This window comes from Boleophthalmus pectinirostris, unplaced genomic scaffold (genome assembly GCF_026225935.1).
Source record: "Boleophthalmus pectinirostris isolate CB_2022bp ecotype Guang Dong unplaced genomic scaffold, ASM2622593v1 HiC_scaffold_8, whole genome shotgun sequence".
In the NCBI taxonomy this organism is placed as follows: Eukaryota; Metazoa; Chordata; class Actinopteri; order Gobiiformes; family Gobiidae; genus Boleophthalmus; species Boleophthalmus pectinirostris.
The window spans coordinates 18,816,818-18,840,374 of record NW_026571515.1 but is presented as its reverse complement, the minus strand read 5'-3'; the positions used below and the strand labels follow the sequence as shown (position 1 = coordinate 18,840,374).

Here is a 23,557-nt window from a genome sequence, read left to right as displayed (position 1 = left end):
ATGATTTTATATTCATCTATTTGAGGCTAAAAAGTTACACAAAATCATTTAATTAATTGAACTCAACGACAAGTTCAACATATCCCCATAAATCATGATGTGGGTTTTTTGTCAGGTGACTTTTCATTCACAAATGAACACCATTATTTCTCGTCTCAATGGAGCCTTTGTGATGTTAATTATTTTCATCATGTTATTTCGCTCCTTGGACGTCCAAAAATGACTGTGGAAGGCATATGAACCATTACTGTTTTTCTAGAAATATCTAACAATACGAATGATCTCACAACATTTAAAGTGATCTGTTTTACTATAAATAACGCATTAAGACTTCAACTGTCATTTGCAATTAGCGTCACAACACTGTACGGTATTAGCTTCGATACAAAACACTGTAAAGGCACTACTTAGACATAATAAATGGTGTATTTAAATTAGTAACAGTAATATAGGGAAGAAGCTGTTAACAGTAAACATGGATGATTGAGCGTCTGGCCCTGTCTATTCATCCTCCCCACTCTGTGTATACATGTATCACAGCTGGGGCCAGCACAGCACCATAAATCACGAGGAAAATTAGCTCCTCCGCTACATGCACACTCATCCTCTCCATCTTACTGTCTGCCATCGCGTTAGCTTCTCCCAAAACTCACCAAAGACTCCTAAGAATCCTCGCGGGAGCTCCATACGCTGGCCCCGCCGTAGCACACACAGGGTACCCGCTGCGATGTTCCGGGACTGTCCCAGGCAAGTCCCCCAGGGGTCCGGGGCCCCAACAAGCCTCAGACATATGGGGATTCTCCACACGAAGGGCTCCCTAATCATGTGGAGCAGACGGAGAATGTCGCATCAGCAACAAGCAGCTCGCCAACCTGCTTTACATGATTTATTACACACAAGGTTTTTTTTCTCGTATACTTCGCTACCGTTCCACAAACGCAAATTGGGCGCGACTGGGTTTTTGCTAATGCATTGATAAAAATATGCAGGGGTTCACTTAAAAATGTGGTGTTTGCCTGGAATTAGAATGGGGTCCACTTTCTTTGTTTAAGCAGAAAATGGTGGTACATATGCGGAAATTGCGATTGTAAGCAGGAATCGGAATTTGCATGGATAGGCGTTTTTGGCCACGGTCCCAAGTTCTTTTTTTTACTCCAGTAATTTGGTGCTTGGACATTTTTACAGAATATGCTGTATTGAATGAAAACCAAAAGGGAATAGGGTAGCATTTTAGTAATAAATAATAAAAAGACAATACAATAAGCAAATAAGCAAAAACACATCATCAGTTCAAAGTGCCTGGTTCAGCTAGTAGTAGTATCAGTGATGGAAAGAGTACTGGAAATTTGCACTCAAGTAAAACGTAGTTACTAAAATGTGCTCAATTATAAATATGAGTGTGTTTCCAAAATAGTACTAAAATACAAAGTACACATAGAAGTTACTGTACTTGTCTGTTTACTAGATACTAACTACATTTTAATGCAATTTGTGAGGTTTTTAGATCACTCTCTAATACAACCTAGACGCATTTGACAATTAGTGAAGTTGTTTTAAAACACAATCCAATTATTCTCTAAGCTCTAGCCAATCAGAGCAGGCGATTAGGTGTTTGAAGATGTAGACAGGAGCAGACACGGGAGTAAGAACGCTGTGGAGAAATACAAGTACTAGTTTAAACATCTACTCAAAAAACTCAACTCTGCAAAAAAAGTAAATCTAGCCAAATTAAGATGACTTGAATTAAGAAACTTTTATCATGATTTGAGTAAATTTCACTTTACAAGTAAAATTATCTAGCCTGATTCGTCAGCCGGTTTCACTTTGTGGAAACCGTCTGACGTCGCAGAATCAGGATTCGTTTACTCAACGGTAACTGGGAACTTTTTTTATTTAACCATCGCTGCTATTTGGTTGTGACGTATGTAATGCGCCGCTAACGGTGCTAACTGGTATATTAAACTTTTCCCAAATCCCATAGGAAGAAGGGCAATAACGTCTTTCCCCTTGATAAAATTCACCAAACATTATTTTTGTACCGGCTTTAAATCCTCGATCTTGGGAGTCGTTGCCAAGACAGAATGTATGGCTCTTCGCAGATTGGTTGGTGCCCAAACTTGCACTTCTGAGGTTTTTACAAACTGTCTAGTGTATTCCGATTCCTGACCTAGTCACTGGAGAGAAATGAAACTGAGTGGAGGCACTGGGTGGCGCCAGCCTGGCTAAAAATGATCTGTCAGTGGAATAAGACTTTTTGTACTTAAATTATGAAAATACAACTTGCTACACTTCCCCAGTGAATTACTGTCACTTTTTCTTATCAATGTATTTATTTTGGTTATCATAAAATAAACATAATAAACACAAAAAGTAATGCTCCCTCCCCCCAACATCTCTTACTGACAAAAAAAAAACAAAAACAATTTAAATCAAAATGCCTATAAATTAAATAAAATAAAATGAATAGACAATTTATTAGAGAAACTTGAGTAAGATGAGTAGGAATAGCCTCTGTTGTTGTGCTGGAAGTTGACTGTGGGCTCTGGATTGAAGCTGTGGTCAGTTGTTTCTAACACATCAGTCACTGTCTGTTCATATGTCACACTAACTGACAGGTGTCAGGGTAACCAGGTAATCGATATTTCCCACTTCTCCTTGGAGAGACCAGCAAATACACCGGCCCAGGCAAAGAACAGTTTTCTTTTTTTGTAACTTTGTTTTTATTGGTTTTTGGTGACATTTCAAAACATACAAAAAACAGTATCAATCAAAAATGTAACAACAGTCTGGAGATACAGGTTCTTATTTAAACATGCATTTGGTAATGACACTTTAATGTATTATGCTGCATTGCTCATCGTATTTACACTCTTTCAGTTTAAGATTATATGTTGTTCTCTCCGTCACTGAAATATTCTCCACAATTCTGATCTAGTCTTGTTGTGCGGGTGGATCTGGTTGCAATTCCTCTGGTTTGTAATTCCCTTTTTAGATGCAGCTAGAACAAATTTTTGTCAGATACATGTCATCCTTCCTTACTATATCTGATATATTTCCCAGATACATCATAAGACACGTGTTTGGAATTCCATAACCCAGAATACTAGTTAAGGTTGTGTTTAATTTTTCCCCGTATATCCTAATTTTCAGGCAAGTCCAAAACTCATATGTGTGATCAGCATCCATTTTTTCAGACATAGAATGGTTTTCATTTTGAAACTGTTTGTTGTATTTAGATTACCACAGTAGGCTCTATTCAGGCTTAACGTCACAAACTAGGAAGACATTGGGAAACATGCGTGGACAACTTCCGGCGGGCTCTGTTCACAGTAGTAAGTCTGACAAAATCTAGAAAAAAATGAGAAAATGGCCGAGTTTTCGTCAACTACATGTCATTATAGCGTTCTGTTACAACCACACCTCAGTTTTCATTATTTAACCACTGACACATGCACATCATACAGGTGATTAGAAGAGATGAGGCGCCAAATTCAAGATGATTCCAAACAGCACATACATATGCAGCCTTCATTTTACCGCTGATCACATTTATGTCAATGGGTTTTATCACAGTCGGTCGGTGAGCCCAATGTCTGGAACTAAACCGGAAGTCGTCATCACATGTTTCCAAACCTCTTCCTGGTTTGTGACGTAAGCGTGAAAAGAGCCTGTTGTTCTCATGCATACATTTGAATCCCCTGAACACTCAATTAAAAATGTACAGTATGAGAGTGAGGTGAAAGGGTGAGGGGGGAAAAAGCACACTATGGCAATGTACAAGAAGATGCAAAAAATGGTTGAATAAATAATTCACGGGGTTTGAACAAATGTCTTATACTTTGATATTTCAATAGTGACATCATTACTAACATTATTTAGAGCAGAATACAAACAAACAAAAAAACAGATCCTTTGAATAATGGACTTTTACCATTGAGCTTTGGCCAGTGTAATAGTTTGATTTTCGACCTCTTAAGTATTACCAAGAGACGATGCTAAGAACATTTTTAACATTGCATCTTACAGCTTTTCAGTAACTATTGTTGGGTTGTGGTGAAACTCTATGCGAGACCCACAGAAAAGCAGGAATAAATCCCAAATCTTTCTTGCAGTGAGACAAGGGGAGGACATGCCACGTTAAAATGATAAACTGGAGCTGTAAACATTCTTGACTTCCCAGTTTATCCACAGATGTTATAAAATATGTTGAAACAGTCAAAGTTAGGGCAAAAATGTAAATACATTTTTCTCCATGTCAAATCGAGATATCATGCACGTATAGTCAAAGGCGGCTCTCAAATGTGGAAAAATCAGGGTCAAAGTGAAAGCACCTAGTTTCCACATCCTCCTCAAAGTGAACCGTGTCGAGGCGTACCTGCACTATATATACTGTACCACGTGTGCCCAAGTCTGCAGTATTTTTACCTCCACCTGAGTGTACGTATCCTTCAACATGACTAATTACACTGAGGTGACCTGCACATACATGTACTCCCCCCCTCCCCAACCCTCTCCAACCCCAATCCCCGCTCCCCCACCTCTCCCAGCAGCTGCTTTCTCTGTCCGCACTGTAGGCACTTTCTCTCTCTCTCTCTCTCTGTCGTTCTCTCTCTCTTTCTTCATGTGCACATACATGTCTCTCGTCCCCGGGTCCGTGGAGACGCCCGGTAGTGGTGGGAGAGAGAGAGAGAGCGCAGAGATAAAGGATGGAACGCCGCGCCGGTGTTACTGTAATGAGGCCAGGGACGGTTTTGTGCTCACCTTGTACTTTTTCACTCTCTCTCTGTCTCTCTCTCTTTCTCTCTCTCTTTCTCCCCTCCACTCGTCCTCCTCGCTAGCCCCTCCTCCCTTATCTCCTCCTCTCCCTCCCTCGTCTGTCCTCCACTTTTTGTCCCATTTTAAGCCTCTTCTGTGTTCCATGTTTTGCTGTCTCTTTGTCCTCTAATCCAAACTCCACTCATGTCGTCCTCTGGCTTTCTCCTAAAGTTCTACCTAAACGCTGTGAGGACTTACTTTGGATGGGTGTCGAGAAGTGTTCTTGAAAAGTAGAAGTGAAATGTCTTTCTTTGCACTTGGAGGGGAACTTATCTCCGCTACTTAAAGCTTGAAAACACTGTAGCCTGTAGCTGTATGCACTTTGAATATTTCTAATAAATACATAAAATCATGTAGGGCGCACGATTCAGCTTTTTTGGTGTGTAGTCTCCAACCTGCTTGTCTCAGTGAGGATTTTATTTCTTTGTATACGTATCTCCATGGAGACAAGCAGGGGACATGACCATGCCAAAGTACAAGTCTGATCCATGGAAAGGCAAGCCTGCTCATTTCCATTTCATGGTATTTTGGTCCGATAAAAACACTCATGATTAAATAAATGCAAGTCAGATGAGTTTAATGCCATATTATGGGACTGAGGCTACGTCCACACGACAACGCTCCTGGATTTTTTTTTTTTGCGGGCTAAAAAAAATTTGCGTCCACACACATGCTGGATCAATAAATATTCACGTCCAGACGACAACGGAGCACTGAGTGAAAATAATGTAATACATCTGCTACACCTATATGTGGCGCTTCTAACAATGAGAATAATATTTAATATTGCATGTAAAGTAAATTAGTCTATTTTAGATGTATTCCACAAATATAGCTGTTTTGTTTTGCAATGGCCTTGCGGTCTGCAGAGGCAAGTCTGAGCGGTGCAGCCTTTGCTGCATCGGAGGACCCTGGCGATGACAGGGTCGTGGCGTCATCTTTTTCCAGAAGGTGTGGTTTGCTTGTCCACACGACAACGCAACGCCGGCGTTCTCAGATTTCTCCACTCCGGAACCCATTCTCAAAAAACAGTTTTTGACCACCTGAAACGCCCGCTCCGTGTGGACTAAAGGTCATAACGAATACAAATTTCCCTTTTTCAACCAAAAAATTTTGTTGTGTGGACAGGCCTTGAGTTCTTCTCTCAAACAGAAAACACTCTGTTCCACCTTGTGATGTCATGTGGTAATACAGGTAATACACACTCTCATCGGAAATATTTGGATAATTTCAGCTTTGGAATTGCAAATCTCTACTGAACAAAATGTAAAAAAAGGTAGTTGTTAACTTGAAAACTACAGCTTCATAACATCACAAATTGGAAAAGAGCATTTTGAGCTTTGGAAACTAATAATTAAGTGTTATTCAAACATGCACGAAAGAAACAAAATAACTCCAGGTATGTTTTTGATGAAATAACAATATTACTTATTATTATTTTTTTTCTGTTTTCAAGTAAAATCAAATGGAAAATAATAACCGTACCATTTCTGCTGAAGCACAACTGTATTCTAGCCACAGCTAACCAAATTGCTGAGACAAACTTCTGCAATGCTATGATCAAATTGCCTCATAAATATCCCTCTGTAGTTATTCCACATTTTTAATCACGCCTGATTTATTCCATAGAAGCTGCACATTCTACATTACACATCGCGTCGACCTATCTCCCCCCTCCTCTCCGCTCCCCTCTGCCCCTCCTCTGTCCCTGGTTTGTCCCTGGTCCGTGGACCCTGGGGACCCCCTCTGCAGCAGTCCCCGCTCAGGTAGATTAATTACATGCAGGACACGGAGGATCTGACCAGAGGCTGCAGTAATGAGTCTGATTACTCATATGCAGTCTCTCCAGGGGGGGTGAGGGGTGGGCCGGCCTCTAGGGGGAGCAGTGGGACAGTGGCGTGGACAGCAGTGGACCAGACTGAGAGGTCAAGGGTCAGATGAGTCACTGTGCTCTTGTATGTGATATAGGAGAGGAGACTGTGTGATGAAATGCTTGTGGGATTAGGATATAAATAGCGTTGTGTTTTGGTATTGTGTGTGTCGGCCATGTTTGATCATAGTAAACAAATGGAGTTAGAACGGCAATTATGCTGTCACATTATGCCAAGTAGAGTTTTCAAGAATTTGTTTTGATATTTTAGAAAACAAAATTGTGAAAAATTAAAGATGTGTTATAACTTGACAACTAATTGACTCCATGGAGATGTTTCGTGCTTTGTCTGGAAAGTCCCAGTATGGCATTAACTAGTTTTTATTGCATTATACTGGGGAAAAAAATAAAAATAAAATAAAAAATCTAAGTTAAAATGACTTAAATTAAGAACATTTTACTTTATTAGAGCAGATTCAACTTGACAAGTAAAATGATGTACCAGTGGATTAAGTGTGTTTTCCTTAATTCAAGCAAGCATTCATTCAATTTTTTTTTTATTGTTTTAAATGCAAAAAGTTGTTGTTTTTCTTATTTTAAGTGTAGCAAGATATATTTTCATATTTACTCCACTGGCAGATATTTTTACTTGTCAAGAGAAATTGACTCAAATCATGGTAACACTTTGTTTTAGGGTACACTTATAAACATCTAAGTACCTGCTAATTGGCATAGTTGTAGATGTTTGTTTGTCATTAATTCGTATTTATTCAGCCCTTTTTAATGTCTAATTCCCCATAAGCTTATTCTGCTATTAGTTAAACATTTGCAATCACTTTCCTATTAATACACTCCTTATTACTGCTTATTAGTTTGATACTAAGCCATTTTTGTCCATGAATTATTATTTTTAGTGATAATCTTTTGGTAATAAGCGTGTTGTTAAGGACAAGTAGCACAAGAAATGTAGTTTTTACTTATTTGCACTTAATAAATTTAGCTTACTTATTTCATGGCTAGTTGGACTCAAAATGTATTAAGCGCAAATAAGTAAAAACTACATTTCTTGTGCTACTTGTCCTTAACAACACACTTATTACCAAAAGCTGATTAGAATCATAATTCATGGACAGAAACGGCTTAGTATCACACTAATAAGCAGTAATAAGAAGTGTATTAATAGGAAAGTGTTTGTAAATGTCTGACTAATAGCAGAATAAGCTTATAGGGAATTAAACATTGATGAGGGCTGAATAAATACTAATATAATAAATAAAATAAAGTGTTACCAAGCTTTCTTAATTCAAGTCATTTTAACTTGGCTAGATGTTGGGTTTTTTTTTTTCGACCTTAAAAATTGCATTCTTACTGTAATCGGGATCGTAATTCAGCCTGGTGGCGTCACTTCATGGTCTCCAGTGGGTTTAATGTCATGTTGTGGGACATTCTAAGCAAAGCAATAACATCTCCATGGAGACAAACTGATGGCAGACCCTTCATGAGAACAAAGCTGCACAGTGCACCTTTAGATAAAGATTCCCAAGAAACAATAGATGACCATGGAATTTTAATCTTCAACAAAACAAAAATGGAACATCTGGCTTCGCTAATTGGAAACATTCATCATGATAAGTGAAAAGTGCAAAGAGAAAAACAACTCACACAATGAAACAAGATTGAAAAGTTTAAATTCCTTGACTCTCTTCTTGATATAATTCACATTTCTTCCTTTTGATCTTGACATTACAAAATATGCAAAACTGTAAATTACTTCCAGGAGTGGTCCTACAATGGTTCAGATTCACCGCAAACCGGATCAAAACAAAGCCGAAATCGTCTCCATTAGACAGACCCAAGCTCCACAACAATGCAGTACTAAGTGTCCCAGCCTCACGTTACCTCATATTCTCCCATAATTCCCCCTCTCCTCATCCACTGTCCTCCCTTTTTTCCTTTCTCACATCTCCAAATCCTCTTAAATCCGCTCTGGGTAGGGACTGTCCCAGGGCGAGTGACTGTAGCTGCTGTTCCCTGGCTCCCCCTATCTGTGAGTCTGTGCGATGCGACGCAATGAATAAAGCATCCAACCAGCTGACCTCCCGCGATCCTCATGTTTAATCAAAGATGTTACTGACTCCGCAGAGAAGCTACAAGTGTGCTAATCTGTTTGGAGATAATGGATTCTGGAACAATTAAGTCTTTCAGAAACTAGACTCTGCCTTTTGGGCTCTAACACCTGGTTAATACAAAAATATACCAGCCTAATGTGAATGTAATGAGGAATGAGTCAGTGATTATTAAATATGATTACACAGGTTTAACTGTGCACATACACTGCGAATTTTACTTAAAAGTGCACTGTGTAACTTTTCTGGTGGAGGATCTGCCATCTGCTTGTCTCCATGGTGATGTTATTGCTTTGCCTGGTATAGTATTAAACAAGTCTATGTTGTATTTATTCAGTTATAAGTGTGTATTTTTTTTTTTTTTTTTTTCAAAATCAGTGCAAAAACATGTATTATTACTGTGAACAGGCCCACTTCTCCACAGATCTGACCTGTAACTTGGCCTAGTGATGTGGGCTGCTTGTCTCAATTCAAGAAAAAAACAACATGGAGTCAAGCAGGTGGTGGACACTCTATCAGAAAAGTTACACAGTGTACCTTTAAAGTGGAACTATATACTAAATCAGTGGTCCCCAACCTTTTTTGCGCCAGGGACCGGTTTTTATCTCCGACAGTATTTCACAGGCTCTTTTCGGGACAATATTTACATGCGAGAAGATGCGGCATATGGGAGGAAATGTGGTCCATGGGGCGTGGTTTAGTCCTGGTTAAATCCTGTTTTAGTCCTGGTTTTAGACCTGGTTTAAGTCCTGGTTTTAGTTCTGGTTTATTTCTGGTTTAGTCCTGGTTTAGTTCTGGTTTAGAGGCGCGGAAAACACGGAAGGAGGCACAGTCCAATGGCCTCAAAAACTGGTCAAAAAATGTGTGTGCTGCCTCACTGCAATTTTAAGTACTATGTGACATCACACAAGACTGTTTCTGATTACAAATACCTGGCTGTAAGGGAGGAGTTTGAAAAGTGAACACTTTTTAGACCAATCAAAGTGTTTATATGTTCTCCTGTCTCACTCTCCTTCTTTAGTCCTCCAGTTTAGCAGCTGTATTTGAAATGTGGTTGTGGAAGGAGTTAAATTGTTTAGTCCAATTTTAACAAGATTTAGGATTGGATTGCTAACAACTTTCATTTATGGAGTCCACTAGCATACAGACAGCATCATTTAATTCATCTTCAGTTCATAACAGAGTTTGTAGATAGTGTTAACAAGTCATAGCACCCCCTTGTGGCTGATCATATTCCTTAACAAGAAGTCTCTTAATGCTGTTCTGAGTTGAGACTGTCCCAGGGCGAGTGACATGCTGTGGCTGCTGTCCTCCGGCGCCCCCTGTTGGCAACCCGGCACCGCGTGACACAATACAATGAATAAAGCATGAAGTGGCTGTAGCAGTGGGCACAGCCAGTGACAGAAAACAAACTCACCCAGTGTTCACCGGACACCCAAACACTCCAAACCCTTAAACTTTAATGGGGGGCCACACCGCAGAGCCTGTGTTGTGGTGTGCCCTGGCGCTTGGGGCCCGAGGCGGTGGGCTGTGGGGGAGATGCTAATAGACCCGACTGCGTACAGCTCATGTGAGGGGTCAGGCTGGAGCGGTGGGAAGAAGTGGCACCAGTAAATCATGGCATTGTGGAGATGGAGAGTGTTGTGGTTAGGTCCCACTCTCTTCTGGAGCTGTGCCCGGTATTAACCAGCTGACCTCCTGTGATCCCCATGTTTAATCAAAGACTTTACTGACTCCACAGAGAAGCTACAAGTGCACTATTCTGTTTGAAGATAATGATTCCAGAACAATTAGGTCTTTCAGAAACTAAAACTGAAAATTGCCTTTTGGGCTTTAACCCCTGGTTCATACTAAATATAATAGTCTTATATCTACATGCAGAAGTTCTGTAATATTCCATTGACTTTTATAGCCACATTATGTAACTTTTTGCCAATTTCATCATGGATGTTTTATTTATTTGTTTTTGCACAGAACAACAGGCGTCTTTACTGTGAGCAGGCTTTCATTTCCACAAACCTGATTCTTATTTGGCCTGGAAGAGGGTGCTTGTTTCCATGGAAATGTTGTTCCTTTGACTGGAATATTCCACAATATTAGCGTAAAATTCATGTAACTCTTCTATCTCCATGCATATTGTTCTAAAGTATGGCTTTAACTTTCTAGTACTATTGCTTTAAACTCAATTTAAAACATTGAAATGTGCTCTCATTTTTGTTGGAACAATGCATTTTAACTTTTTATGGAGTCCACTAGCATAAACACAGCATGTTTAATTATAATGGTGGGTGTAGATACTTACAGATCTTAAAAGTCACAGCACTCCCTTGTGGCCTATAATATTTCCTGCCAAGAAGTTGAGTTTTGTCTATATGGTCTTATACTGTTGTGTATATTGCAGTTTTAACCTGCAACATTGGCTGGTGGTTATATTGATCTCCCTTTGTCTAGACTGAATACTTAATATTATGCAATCAATACAAAACTGCCATTTGTTTCAAAAGTAGGATAGTACACTGATAATACGTACGTTTTTTTCTTCCAAAAGTATACAGTATTTCTGACACTTTGCCAAATTCTTTATATTTGTAAAACATGCTTCAACTCACCTTAAAATTTGTCATACCATATCCAAACTTGCTCCCATAAATCCAGCTTCAAAACCACATTTAAAAACAAAAACAAAACAAAAAACAAAACACCTTCAGCCTGATCCAGCCACCTATTCATAATACTTACAAGACCATCTCCACCGCCAAGTCCACACTATTGATTCTCCACCTGTTTACGACCGCTATATATTTAATACTTGATTCTCCGGACTGCGTCAAACCTGCAGAAAAACCCTGCGCTTGTCTGTTTGAGTAGTTTTTTTGTGAAAGGCCCATTGCCCGTACGGGATAGTCCTGCCCCATCCGCCAAATGCACAGTGTCACGGAGCAAATTGGAAATGCCATTTTCACTTTGCGCTGCTCCGGATCTTATCTTTTCCTTAGCCTCATGGCATCACTTAGCTTACGGCTAAATGAATCGCTCCTCTAGCATGTGCCAGTGTCCGACGGCTCCCCCCTTCACTGCCCAGCGCTTTCCCCAACTTCTATTATGCCTATAGTCCTATAGCCACTCAAGTGAATCCCATCTGCTGCTCCAGTAAGGGTTATGAAATGCAGTGATTTTTCAGTGAATATGATTTTGAATAGCGGTTTATTGTGCGTAAATATATTGTCCTGGCGTGTCAAAAATGGTGGTGTATTGATGGATTTCTGGTGATATCGCAGGGTTCTATGGGCCTTGTGTGTTTAATGGAAATTGGAGGCAAGTAAAAGTGCGATTGCTGCAGTTTTGTGGGCTTATAGTGAGTTCAAGGGCTCTCTATATGCTATAAGGTTAAACTTTTGTCAAATTTTCTTACTTTTGTCACTATTGTATTTTCTGCAATTTGAAAACAGCTAATACTTAAATTCATTATATCTGCATTGGTATTGAAACTGAAAAAGCTGGATTGATGCATCCCTAACACCTGCTGAATGATTTAAATCCTTCTGGGATGTGAGCAGGGATCCATTACTTGCTTGTCTCCATGGCTTTAAAAACAGATTGGAAAACATCCATTCTTACAATGAGCGAGGACACATCTCCACAGATCAGGCTTGAAGGTGGAGGTGGACCCTTCACTATATAAGTAACATAATACACCTTTAAGTTAAACATGTGCATCTGAATAAAATGTGAAGTATATGAGGATGCAACATAGAAAGTGATCAGACTTTGAGCCCCAGAATCACGACTGTTGCTGCGTTAACCAGCAGTGACAGTGCTTAATGTACTTCCCTCGACACTCTGTACACTGAAGAGTTCTTGGCTACCTGCCACACTCACATTTGCATAGCTGTAACATAGTGTTGCCTTTAGTAGTTAGTATACTTGATAAAATACTGCACTGTGCTCTCCAATTTTCTATCAGTATTTGCATTTTGTAGTTGCTGTTTTTCTGACATCAAGACCCAAGTAATTTTGCAGGGCTTCATAAGAGACTCATGGATATTATTTCTATTAACTATTAATAACTATTTCTTACTTCCTTCAGTGAATACAAGTACAAGGTAATACAAGATACATATCTTTGTGTGGGCTGACTTCAGTTAAAGTTCAGTTCATATAAAGGTGCAGATTGTAACTTTCCTGGTGAATGGTTCACCACCCCCTTGTCTCCATGGAGACATTACTACTTTACTTTTATATATTACACAAAATTGACTCTTGTAAGCTTTAAGTCATGTTAGAATGTTGTTACTTACTCAAAAATATACCTGGAGTCAAACATGTTTGAGTAACCCTTTGTTATTAGTCAGTCTACGTCTCAAAATGCTCTGTTTCACCTTGTGATGTCATGTAGTGGTAGTTTTAAGAGCTACCTTTATTTCAGTAGAGATGGGCAATTATCCAAATGATTATAAGGCGTATGGTGTTTAAAAACACAATGGAGCATTTCCTGTGTTACCACATGACATCACAAGGTGGTGTGTTTGGTGTGTTTTCCATTAAAGAAAAGAACAAAGCCTGAAAATATGCAGGGTTTGTGTGTTAAACATGTGGAAATGAAACAAAACACAACTCCAGGTACAGTATGTGTGTGTGATGAGAAAACATTCATCAGGAATTAGCATAATATGGTCCCTTTAAGTTTCTAGTTTTTTTTTTTTCCTTCAACTCTTGCTGAAACCAGGCATTCAAAAACACCATGTAGTAAAAAACACAGTATTCCTCAGTGTCTGACAGAGTCTCCTCCAAGATTGACAAAGACTCCTGGATGAGGGTTCAAACATCTCCCACTCCGCGTTGACATCCCATCTGTAGATTATCGCAGACTGTGAAACCACTGCCACACACCATACAGAGGTATCACACATCAAAATGACTGACAGCATGATTGGCAGCTCACTCATCAAGACACTGCCTCCACAAATTAAGTGTATTATTTTTTATATATCTAGCTTGTTTTTGCAGGTTTTAGCTTCAGCTCGAGTTTGACAGGTGTTGTGAGGTGGCAGAGTGGTTAGCTTGTCATCACTCTACAAAAAGGTCCTTGCTAAGATTCCAGGTCCACATAAGGGTTTAAAATGTGGCATATAGGTTCTTCGATTGGTTCTTCTAGGAGAATATTGGTAGTTTTTTTCACAATTCCAACACTGAGAAAAATGCTCAGTATTGGCCATGAAGTTACTTTATTCATCAAACTAGTTTTATGCCTTTTTTTGGACACAATTTTGAGGACGTTTTGGTTAGTTTTGTTGGTCTTTACAGTGCCAACATTGACAAAAATACAATCTGCCAAGAAAAAGTTCAATTGTTATCCAACTTTTTATTAATTGTTTAAGTCACATGGCGTTTCTCTGTTTCCTGGGCGGCAGCTTGAGGACATTGTTTTCATATCTTAATCGCTATGGCAGCAATCTTAATTTCCAATCACTCTGAAACCCATGAATTTTCTCTTTTTTTTCATCTCTTCAGTCTCTCTTTAATTATTGGCTGTTGTATGTATGTATTTATTTATTTATTCATTCATTTTTTACTTCAATGCTATTTGCCAGGCCAGTATATTCTTTCAACACTTCCTCTCATCACCTGCATCTGTCCAAACAACACGGCAACTTATCTAACATCCTTCTCTCTTTAAGTCCTGGTGGCAGAGTGGTTAGCTTGTCAAGTCAGTACACAACAAGAAAGTGCTTGTATGATTTCTGTAATCATTGGGTAGATTTAGTTTAATTGTCTGGGACTATCTCTGCTGCTTTCAGACAATCCCATCATGGACAAGTGTTTAATCTTATATTTCAACTACTTGTGGACACCATTTTGAGGACTTTTGTTATCATTTTGAATCTTACTCTGGCAAGTCTTCAGTTTTTGTTCCTCTGAATCCCATGAATTTGTCTTTTTTTCCTTCACAGGACTTGCCAATATACCAGTATACTAGTATATTATGTCTATACTTCCTGACATCACCTACATCTTTTGAATATAACAACTTGGTGATTAAGTTGTTAGGTTGTTTGGGATCATATGCAGACAATCCTGAGTTTGACAAACAGTATTGGTGTCAGACAGGAACATTTTACTTATTGTATTACCTATTATTATCTTTTATTAGTTACTGTGGATGTAATAATCACCAAAATATCATATTCGTATCTGTCAATAATCTCACAATAATATCGAGGGCCATCACAATATATTGAACTCTTTGCTTAAATGAATAGTTATGGTGATTTTAATGTCTTTCTTTGCGATTTTAATGTCTTTCTTATTCTGTAAAGCACTTTGAATTACTTTGTGTATGTACTGTGCTCTACAAATAAACTTGCCTTTCCATGATGCACCACTAGCGAAAAAACAAATGGAACTACATAGACCATGATCCTTTGGTGTTGCAATGCAGATTACCTGAAGAAATAAGTGTTATTAAGCACTTTTAAATCTTAATCCTTCCTCTTATGACAGTACCAAAGGATTTTGAAGACTTTTCTAAGACTTTTAAAAGGAAAAAGTAGCATTTTCACAATTTTGTAAGCCTACACAAAATATCGCAATAAATATTGAACCGCAAGATGCATATCATGAAAATATCATATTGAGGGATTTTGATATTGTTACATCCCTATTATATCCCTATTTATTATTGTCTAAGTGATCTGATTATCATAAGCAACTGACCTTTAATTGATTACTTTTTCCTATTATGGGCGCCATTTTGAGGACTATTGGCTATTGTTTTGAACAGCTTCCAGTAATTTTTTTTTTTTTTTTTTTTGACAGTCTGAGGCCACTTAATTTGCTAGGCTAATGTATTCTGTCAATATTTTCCATCATCACCTACATCTAGCTATTGACAACTTTGACAACTTATCCTCATTTCTCCAAGGCCTGGTGGCAGAGTGGTTAGCTTGGCACCACTCAACAAAAGTCTGATAAATTAAGTTGTTATTTGAAAGATTGACATGATGTATTACTGTTATGGACGCTATTTTGAAGACTTTTGGATGTTGTTTTGAATAGCTTTTGTTGACACTGAATTTGCCAATATACCCTGTCAATACTTTCTATCATCTACCTATTGACAACTTTGACAGCTTATCCTCATTTCTCCAAAGGCCTGGTGGCAGAGTGGTTAGCTTGGCACCACTCAACAAAAGTCTGATAAATTAAGTTGTTATTTGGGAGATTGACATGATTTATTAATATTATGGGCGCTATTTTGAGGACTTTTGGACGTTGTTTTGAATAGCTTTTGTGAAACCATTGAATTTGCTAATATATCCTGTCAATACTGTCTGTCATCTACCTATTGACAACTTTGACAACTTTTCCTCGTTTCTCCAAGGCCTGGTGGCAGAGTGGTTAGCCTGTCACCATCCAACAAAAGTCTGATAAAGTAAGCTGTTATTTGGGTGACTGACATGATGTATTAGTGAGGACTTTTGAGGACTTTTGGTTATTGTTTTGAATAGCTTTTGTGGACACTCTGAAACCACTGAATTTGCTAATATATCCTGTCAGTACTTTCTATCATCTACGTATTGACAACTTTGACAACTTCTCCTCATTTCTCCAAGGCCTGGTGGCAGAGTGGTTAGCCTGTTACCACCCAACAAAAGTTTGATAAGTTAAGTTGTTGCTTGGGAGACTGACAAATGCAATTTCGAGGACTTTTGGTTGTTGGTTTGAATACCTTTTGTGGACACTCTAAAACCACTTAATATCCTGTCAATACTTTCTATCATCTACCTATCGACAGCTTTGATTACTCATCTTACATCTTCCTGTTTCTTTTCCAGTACGACTACGAAGGAAGTGACATCAGCGACCTCCCCGTGGACCTCTCCGTGGTGTGGAACGGAAACTTCGTCATTGACAACCCCTTCAACATCCAAGGTATCTCTTTTCCCTTACCCAGCTTATATCTACATCTCTTGGATATTGCTGGTACTAAATCGCAGTGTTCCTTCTGTTTACCCGTCAGTAATAATTCCCCGCCACCCTTCTCCAGAAATACATAATTGCGTTTGTGACAGGTACCAGAGGAAAGGGGTGAAAGTGTGGCATCCATTTTGGCTAAACACTATAGTTATCTCCAAGCTGGCAGAGATTGACTGATAGATGGCTGGGGATGATAGCAAACAAATATTCCAAAACAAAAAAAAAACAAAACAAAAAATTAATCGCCGGCGTAAACAAATGTGGAAGAGAGAATTGGCAGAAGTCGAGAAATGCATTGTTGACAGTTTGATGGATGGGGTGGGTAATGGCAGCAGTTAGAGCTAGCGGATTGATACTGCGAAACAGCGTTCACACCCAGGGACGGCATTTATTATTTTAATCGCTGTTAGTGCATGAAGTGGAAAACAATTACCAACTCCGAATTCTTTATCAAGCTTAATAAAACGGGTGGCACAGGCTAATGATTTTAGACGTCCCATTACACAAGATAATATAAGCTCCCGAGTGCTACAAATTTGCATCAGGATTAACCAGTGGTGGAAGATGTACTCAATTTTGTTACTTAAGAAAAAGTACAGATACCGGAGCAAAATGAAATCAAGTAAAAGTATCACATGAAAATTCCACTCAAAGGTGCATTGTGTAACTTTTCTGGTAGAAGATCCATCAAATGCTTTTCTCAATGGATGATGTTATTATTCTGTCTGGAATGTTTCACAGTATGGCATTAACACTTTTTATTGTCATGGAGACCAAACCAGATCAAGTTACAGGTCAGATCTGTGGAGAGGCATCCCTCCTCACAGTGAGAATGTTTGGGTTTTTGGGGGTATTTTTGAGCTATAAAGCAACTTGCAACTGAATGAATGTAAGGTAGAGCTGTTTAATGTCATACTGTGGAACATTCCAGACAGAGCAATGACATGTCCATAGAAACAAGCAGGTGAAGTACTACCAACAAAGAAGTTACATTGGTCACCTTTAAGTACAAGTACAGATACCGGAGCAAAAAAAAAAAAAAAATACTAGTACGATACTAAATATAACATGAACAATTCTACTTAAGTAAAAGTATTAAACAGGGTAGCCATGGGGTCTTAAAAGTCTTAAAAAGGTCTTAAATTTCATGTCCCTAAATTAAGGCCTTAATAAGTCTTAAATTATATTGTTCCAGTCTTATTTTTTTCACAAATGTCTTAAATTTCTTCAGCCTATTTTTCTGTATTCTCAACCGGTCTGCAGTGCGATGTTAAATGGAGGGAGGAAAAAACAACAACGTGAAATCACATGAATGAACGTCTAATTTGGAGTATGTGCAAACAATACTTTGGTTTGTGGCGCCGGCGGCAATGAGTAAACAGTCAGTACAATGGAGGAAGACGTTGGATGGATCATGGGGAAGTGTACTGTAGGTTTAATCCACAGTGGCTCTCAGATTCTAAATGTAGTACCATAGTTGGTTGATCATTCAGTTCAGTTCAGTTGGTTGATCAGAATTAGATCTGGAGTTTTCACCCGCATAATGGGTGCGATTTTGGTCTTAATATTTATTTAAGTGGTCTTAAAAAGGTCTTTACAAGTCTTAAATTTGGGGTAGTCAAACCAGGGTTTCCCTGATTAAAGTACCCATTTAAAAATGTTCTTAAAGAGTAAAAAGTAAAAGTATTTTGCACAGATTCTGAGATCTAATAAAGCTTTAAATGTAGTGATCTTGATACAGATTTGTGTTGTAGTTAGTTCACCAGAAACAATGGAATCAATCATTTTTCCCAGCCGTTTTTATTTTTATTTTTTGCTCAAACTACAACATGTAAAAAAAATAAACCCTCATCTTTTTCAGCAAGTCTCAAATAATATAAAAAAATACTTTTACTTTTCCGTCCAGTTCATAAATGTAGTGGAGTAGAAAGTACAGATACCCACTCGACAATATAGTCAAGTCAAAGTAAAAAGTATCCGGTTTAAAATGTACTCTAGTAAAGTACAAATCTGTAACATTTTCACTTAAGTACAATAATTTACTACTTTCGTTCCACCACTGGGATTAATCAGATAGTTATTTTTTCGCAAGCAAAATTCAATTCAGAATCCAGCACATTTTAATCCCACCTCCTTTTGTCTTGTCTCTGACCCCGTTTGGATAAATGTCAAACATGTGCTTCAGTTGCCAGATTAGCTGCAAATTAGCCTCTTATCGGTCATGACCCAGTTCTTATTCCTGTGTTATTTTATTTAAAAACATTGACAATTTCTCGCGGTGGTGAGACATGAAAACAGACACATGGGATTAGTAGAAGTAGTCAAATTGGCACGTGTTGGCGTATGCTGTTTCGAGAGAGGACTAAATTAGCTCTCCGGAAGTGCTAGCATATTGCGTTTAGCGAGTAAACATGACCTAAATGTGAATATCTGTAGCGGCGTATCAGTGTCACTTTGATTAGGATGCGGGTGCGACGCTGGAGCGAGCCTGACAGGTAGCTCGCTAGGTTACCGAGGTTCATCATTTGCAAGTCAAATATTTATGCACACAAGAAGACTACTTTAGAAAGATGATTGTAGCTGCCAAGAAAAGGCTGGATTGTGACTCGATGAGTGAGAGAGAGAAAAAAAAAACAAGTTGTGATTTTTAAAAATAGCCTTGTAATGAAATCAAATGTGACAGTTTCCTCAAGCGATGCAACAACTAACACAGATTATAATACTGACGATGACTCTGCAGATAGAATATTAGTAAAGGGATATGTTAAGTACTCATGGTTAGGGGTGTGCAAAAATACCAAAATACTGATATATTGTATCGTTTAATGTGATGATACAGTATCAATATCATGGGCAGCTATATTGATATATCGCCAAGAGTATATTTTGGTATATTTTACTAAATTATTTTGTTACATTGCTACAGTTTTGTTGCTTGTTCAGAGAAAGGAAACTCATTTATGCAACAAATTTGACATTTTCACAGTTTTAATGATTAAAATATATTCACTTTGAACAAGAAGTGGTTTAACAAAGACTTTTAGTATCACAGCCATGATTTAGCTTTTATTTTGTATTGAAATCGATCAAATAAATTTGAAATATATTGTACTGTAGCAAAAGCTCACTGTATCGAGATAGGTATTGTATCGTGGCCTGTGTATTGATGTATGTATCATATCGGCAACTTCTTATTGATACCCAGCCTTACTGATAAGGTGTCTTCTAGTTTAATATAGAGTCAATATATCGGCATCTCTGCAAGCTAATTACATACAGTCTAAACCTAAAGGTCCTATATTACACAAAACTGATTCTTGTGACCCTTAAGTCATGTTACAATGTTGTCATCTCTTCAAAAATATACCTGGAGTTGCATTTTGTTTCATTCACACATGTCTGAGTTATCCCTTTATTATTAGTCTGTCTACATCTCTAATGCTCAAGATGCTCTGTTCCACCTTGTGATGTCATGTAGTGGTAGTTTTCAAGTTAACAGCTACCTTTTACCTTTTGTTCAGTAGAGATTATTATATGATATTATTCTAGTGGAGGTGTATGGAGCTAAAAACACAGTGAAGCACTTCCTGTATTACCACATTACATCACAAGGTGGAACAGAGTGTTTTCAGTTTGAGAGAAGAACTCAGGGTTTGTGTGTTAAACATGTGTGAATGAAACAAAACACAACTCCAGGTATGTTTTTATGAGGAAACATTATAACATAGAACAGAAAATAGTGTAATATGGGCCTTTTAATAACAGGGGAAAATCTAGCTCTAGTTACTATTGCCTAATTACCATTTTAGTTAGAAATTAAATGAAATCATATTATGCTAATGTATTTGTTTTTTCCGCTGACATGGTGCAAATAAAATAATTGCAGTTCAGCTGAGTTTAACAGATATAAATATGTAAATGTAGAGAGAGTATTTTGTTAAAAAAGTTGAAATTCGCACAATTGTAAGCAGAGGTGAGTAGAATATAATTTTAGTACATTTGTCCTCACCTGGATTTCTTAATTTAACTATTAAAACTTCCCCTTTTTACCCTCTAATGAAGTGCTACACATCCTTTTTTTCAGTACAACCTGTCATTTCACAATCTGCTGCTGTAGTTGTGTCATATGGTCGTAATAAAAGCTATAGGACCAGAAATACAAATGAAAAAAACGAAAAAAAAAACAAACAGTAAATAAAAGTCACACGCTTTCATACAAAACACACAGCAAACATGTATAAACAACTTTTTCAACAGAAAAAAATGGGCCTTAGCTACAAAAGTGCAAAATATCAAGTCTGTAAGTAAACAAAAAATATCTTTATTGCCGTTAAAACAAAAAAAGTGCAATCGCCCCATGACTTTCCTGGTGCCAGTCATGGAAACAGCTCGTGTCAGGTCCAGGGCACAGAGCCACATCACTTCTTGCATTTTTATAGTGTATATTGCATTTGGATTTGTACATTGTGTAATTTGCCATTTATTTGAGAAATAACTGCACTTAGAGCGGCTTTTTCAATTGTTGCGAACATAGACGCTCAGAGCAGTCGACCATTTTGACTCACTGCACTCTTTGGCAAAGTTTGAGCTGATCAAAATGGATGGAGCGCATGTGTTTGGCGGAAATCAAAGTTCCTACTGGATATTCGTTTTCTTTACATCAACACGCAGCGTACGTGTGACATAGGATAATGACGGAAATATGCTCGAAAAGCCACAAGTCTTAGCTTTTCAAGGAAATAAAAGTAAGTTTCTATCTTTTATGGTTGGAAAGTTATGCGCCGTTATATAAAACGCATTCCCAGGTATTGTATAGAATACCGTTGGTCTTGAGAATTGCACTTTGTATTTGAATCCCCAATAAAATAACTATAAATGAAATAATCAACACGGATTTTCTTTCAATTATTGTTCTAACATACAAGGACATTCAAGATTATTGTTCATGGACTTTAAAGTGTGAGCTGCTGTCTGTCCTCTCTCACATACTTCAAGTGCCGATGTGTTCCTCTGTATAGACTACTGTCCTGCCACCCACATAATGAGAAACAGTGTTAATCTTACATTATACCGAGTGGCTTCAGTGTGAGAGCCCCTTCAAATCCTCCAATTTCCTTTTAGCACCACAGTCGATAAATACAGCTAAACAGAGAGTAGCATTTGGGCTGTGAAGAACTACAAACTCTGCTAATACTTTAAGCTCCAAGGTATGCGGCAGAGCGGAGGCCAGCAGGTCTATGGAGTGTAACACTATAGACGTGTGACTGCTGTTGATTTGAAAGTTTAAAGAGCCACTGTGTAACTTTTCTGCCAGAGGGTCTGCTCAAAAATACAATTCCTTCTGTGAATAGGGGCGACTCTCCACAGATCTGAATTGTATGTAGCGATAGATAGGCTTAGTCTAAACTGTGGAACATTCTAAACAAAGCACTAAAAATGTTACCCTATGCATCTTTAAAGCGCTATTGTGTGACTTTTCTGCCTCAGGGTCTGTCTCTAAGGAGATGAATGTTACACTGTATGGCATTATGCATTTTTCCCTAACCAGGACAGCAGGTCATAGTAGGAATTCATGTTTTTAAAGTATTTTTGAACAATAAAAGTATGTGTAATTAAATAATCGCAGGGTAGATACGTTTAATACCATAATTTGGAACATTCCAGTCAAAGCTATAACATCTCCATGGTGACAAGCATTTGGCATACCCATACGAGATGCAAGGGGCTTCGGAACTCTCAACTAGGATTACTTTTAAATGAATTTAGTCTGCTTAAGTATATAAATAAATGAAATGGCCCAGAGCAGGCTATGGTAATTTTATCCGGTTTTGTGAGGAAAAAAAAAACAAAGGATTTGCTGAACATATAAACGAGGTTGGCTGCAATGATGGAGATGACATTCTGCCAGAAACTTCTTGTAGGTTCGCCATTGTGCCCAGCATCACTTTCATCGAGGTATTTGCTATTCAAATTGTTTCATAGCTTATTTAGTGAAAGAAGCACACTTACTGAACAAAAATTTCATTCATTTATCCAGGAGAACCCACACCAGCTTACGATTCAACTAACCCACATTGGGCTCCTACGAACAATATGGGGCACTAGTTGAAGAGCTTTGTGAGCCAAACTTCGAAAGAGTTGGTCATGAAAAGATACTCGTGAGCGTTAGAAAGACCTGCTCACAAAAACGATTAATTCCAGAAGGCATAGTTGTTGATAAGCAAAGCAATAAAGAAAACGTTGGTCCTACGGCGAGTGACATGGTTCTATGCGAGTTGGAAGACACGGTTACTACTGCCAGTCAGACGGCAAAACTGATGATGATTTTGACGGAAACACAAACAGAACTCTCTCTTTTGCATATGAAAATCATGGAGAATCAAGCTGCTACTAGAGGCAAAGAAGAATTTATGAACTGTGAAAGTTTAGAGAAAGAGCCTGAAAAACTCAAGATTTACCAACAATGGCAGTGTTTTTGGCAGTATTTGAACTAATTAGCCCTGAGCTCCCTTTACGAGACTCATTGACCAGATTCCAGCAACTTCTACTCACCTTTATGAGGCTTTGTCTGTCCCTATAGTATCTATATGAGTGTCGTGTGCGTATTCATCAACATTAATGGGTGAATAGTTCCTTCATGTTTCGTGTGTGAGTTTTTAATATTTAAAGAGCCCAAATTACACTGTTTTCTGATGTAGGTTATAATGTTGTTTCCTCATCACAAACAGACGTGGAGTTGTGTTTTATTTCATTCACACGTTTAACACAA

The 23,557-nt window shown here is 38.2% G+C and overlaps 1 protein-coding gene across 1 annotated transcript in view; it reads left to right on the top strand.

The window, feature by feature from the left end:
• plxna1a (plexin A1a) overlaps positions 1 to 23,557 on the top strand; it is a 519,677-nt gene that overhangs the window by 374,647 nt on the left and 121,473 nt on the right. Inside the window, exon 12 of the mRNA XM_055165879.1 lies at positions 16,647 to 16,743. Coding sequence (XP_055021854.1) covers positions 16,647 to 16,743 — 97 coding nt within the window. The remainder of the gene's footprint in view (positions 1 to 16,646; positions 16,744 to 23,557) is intronic.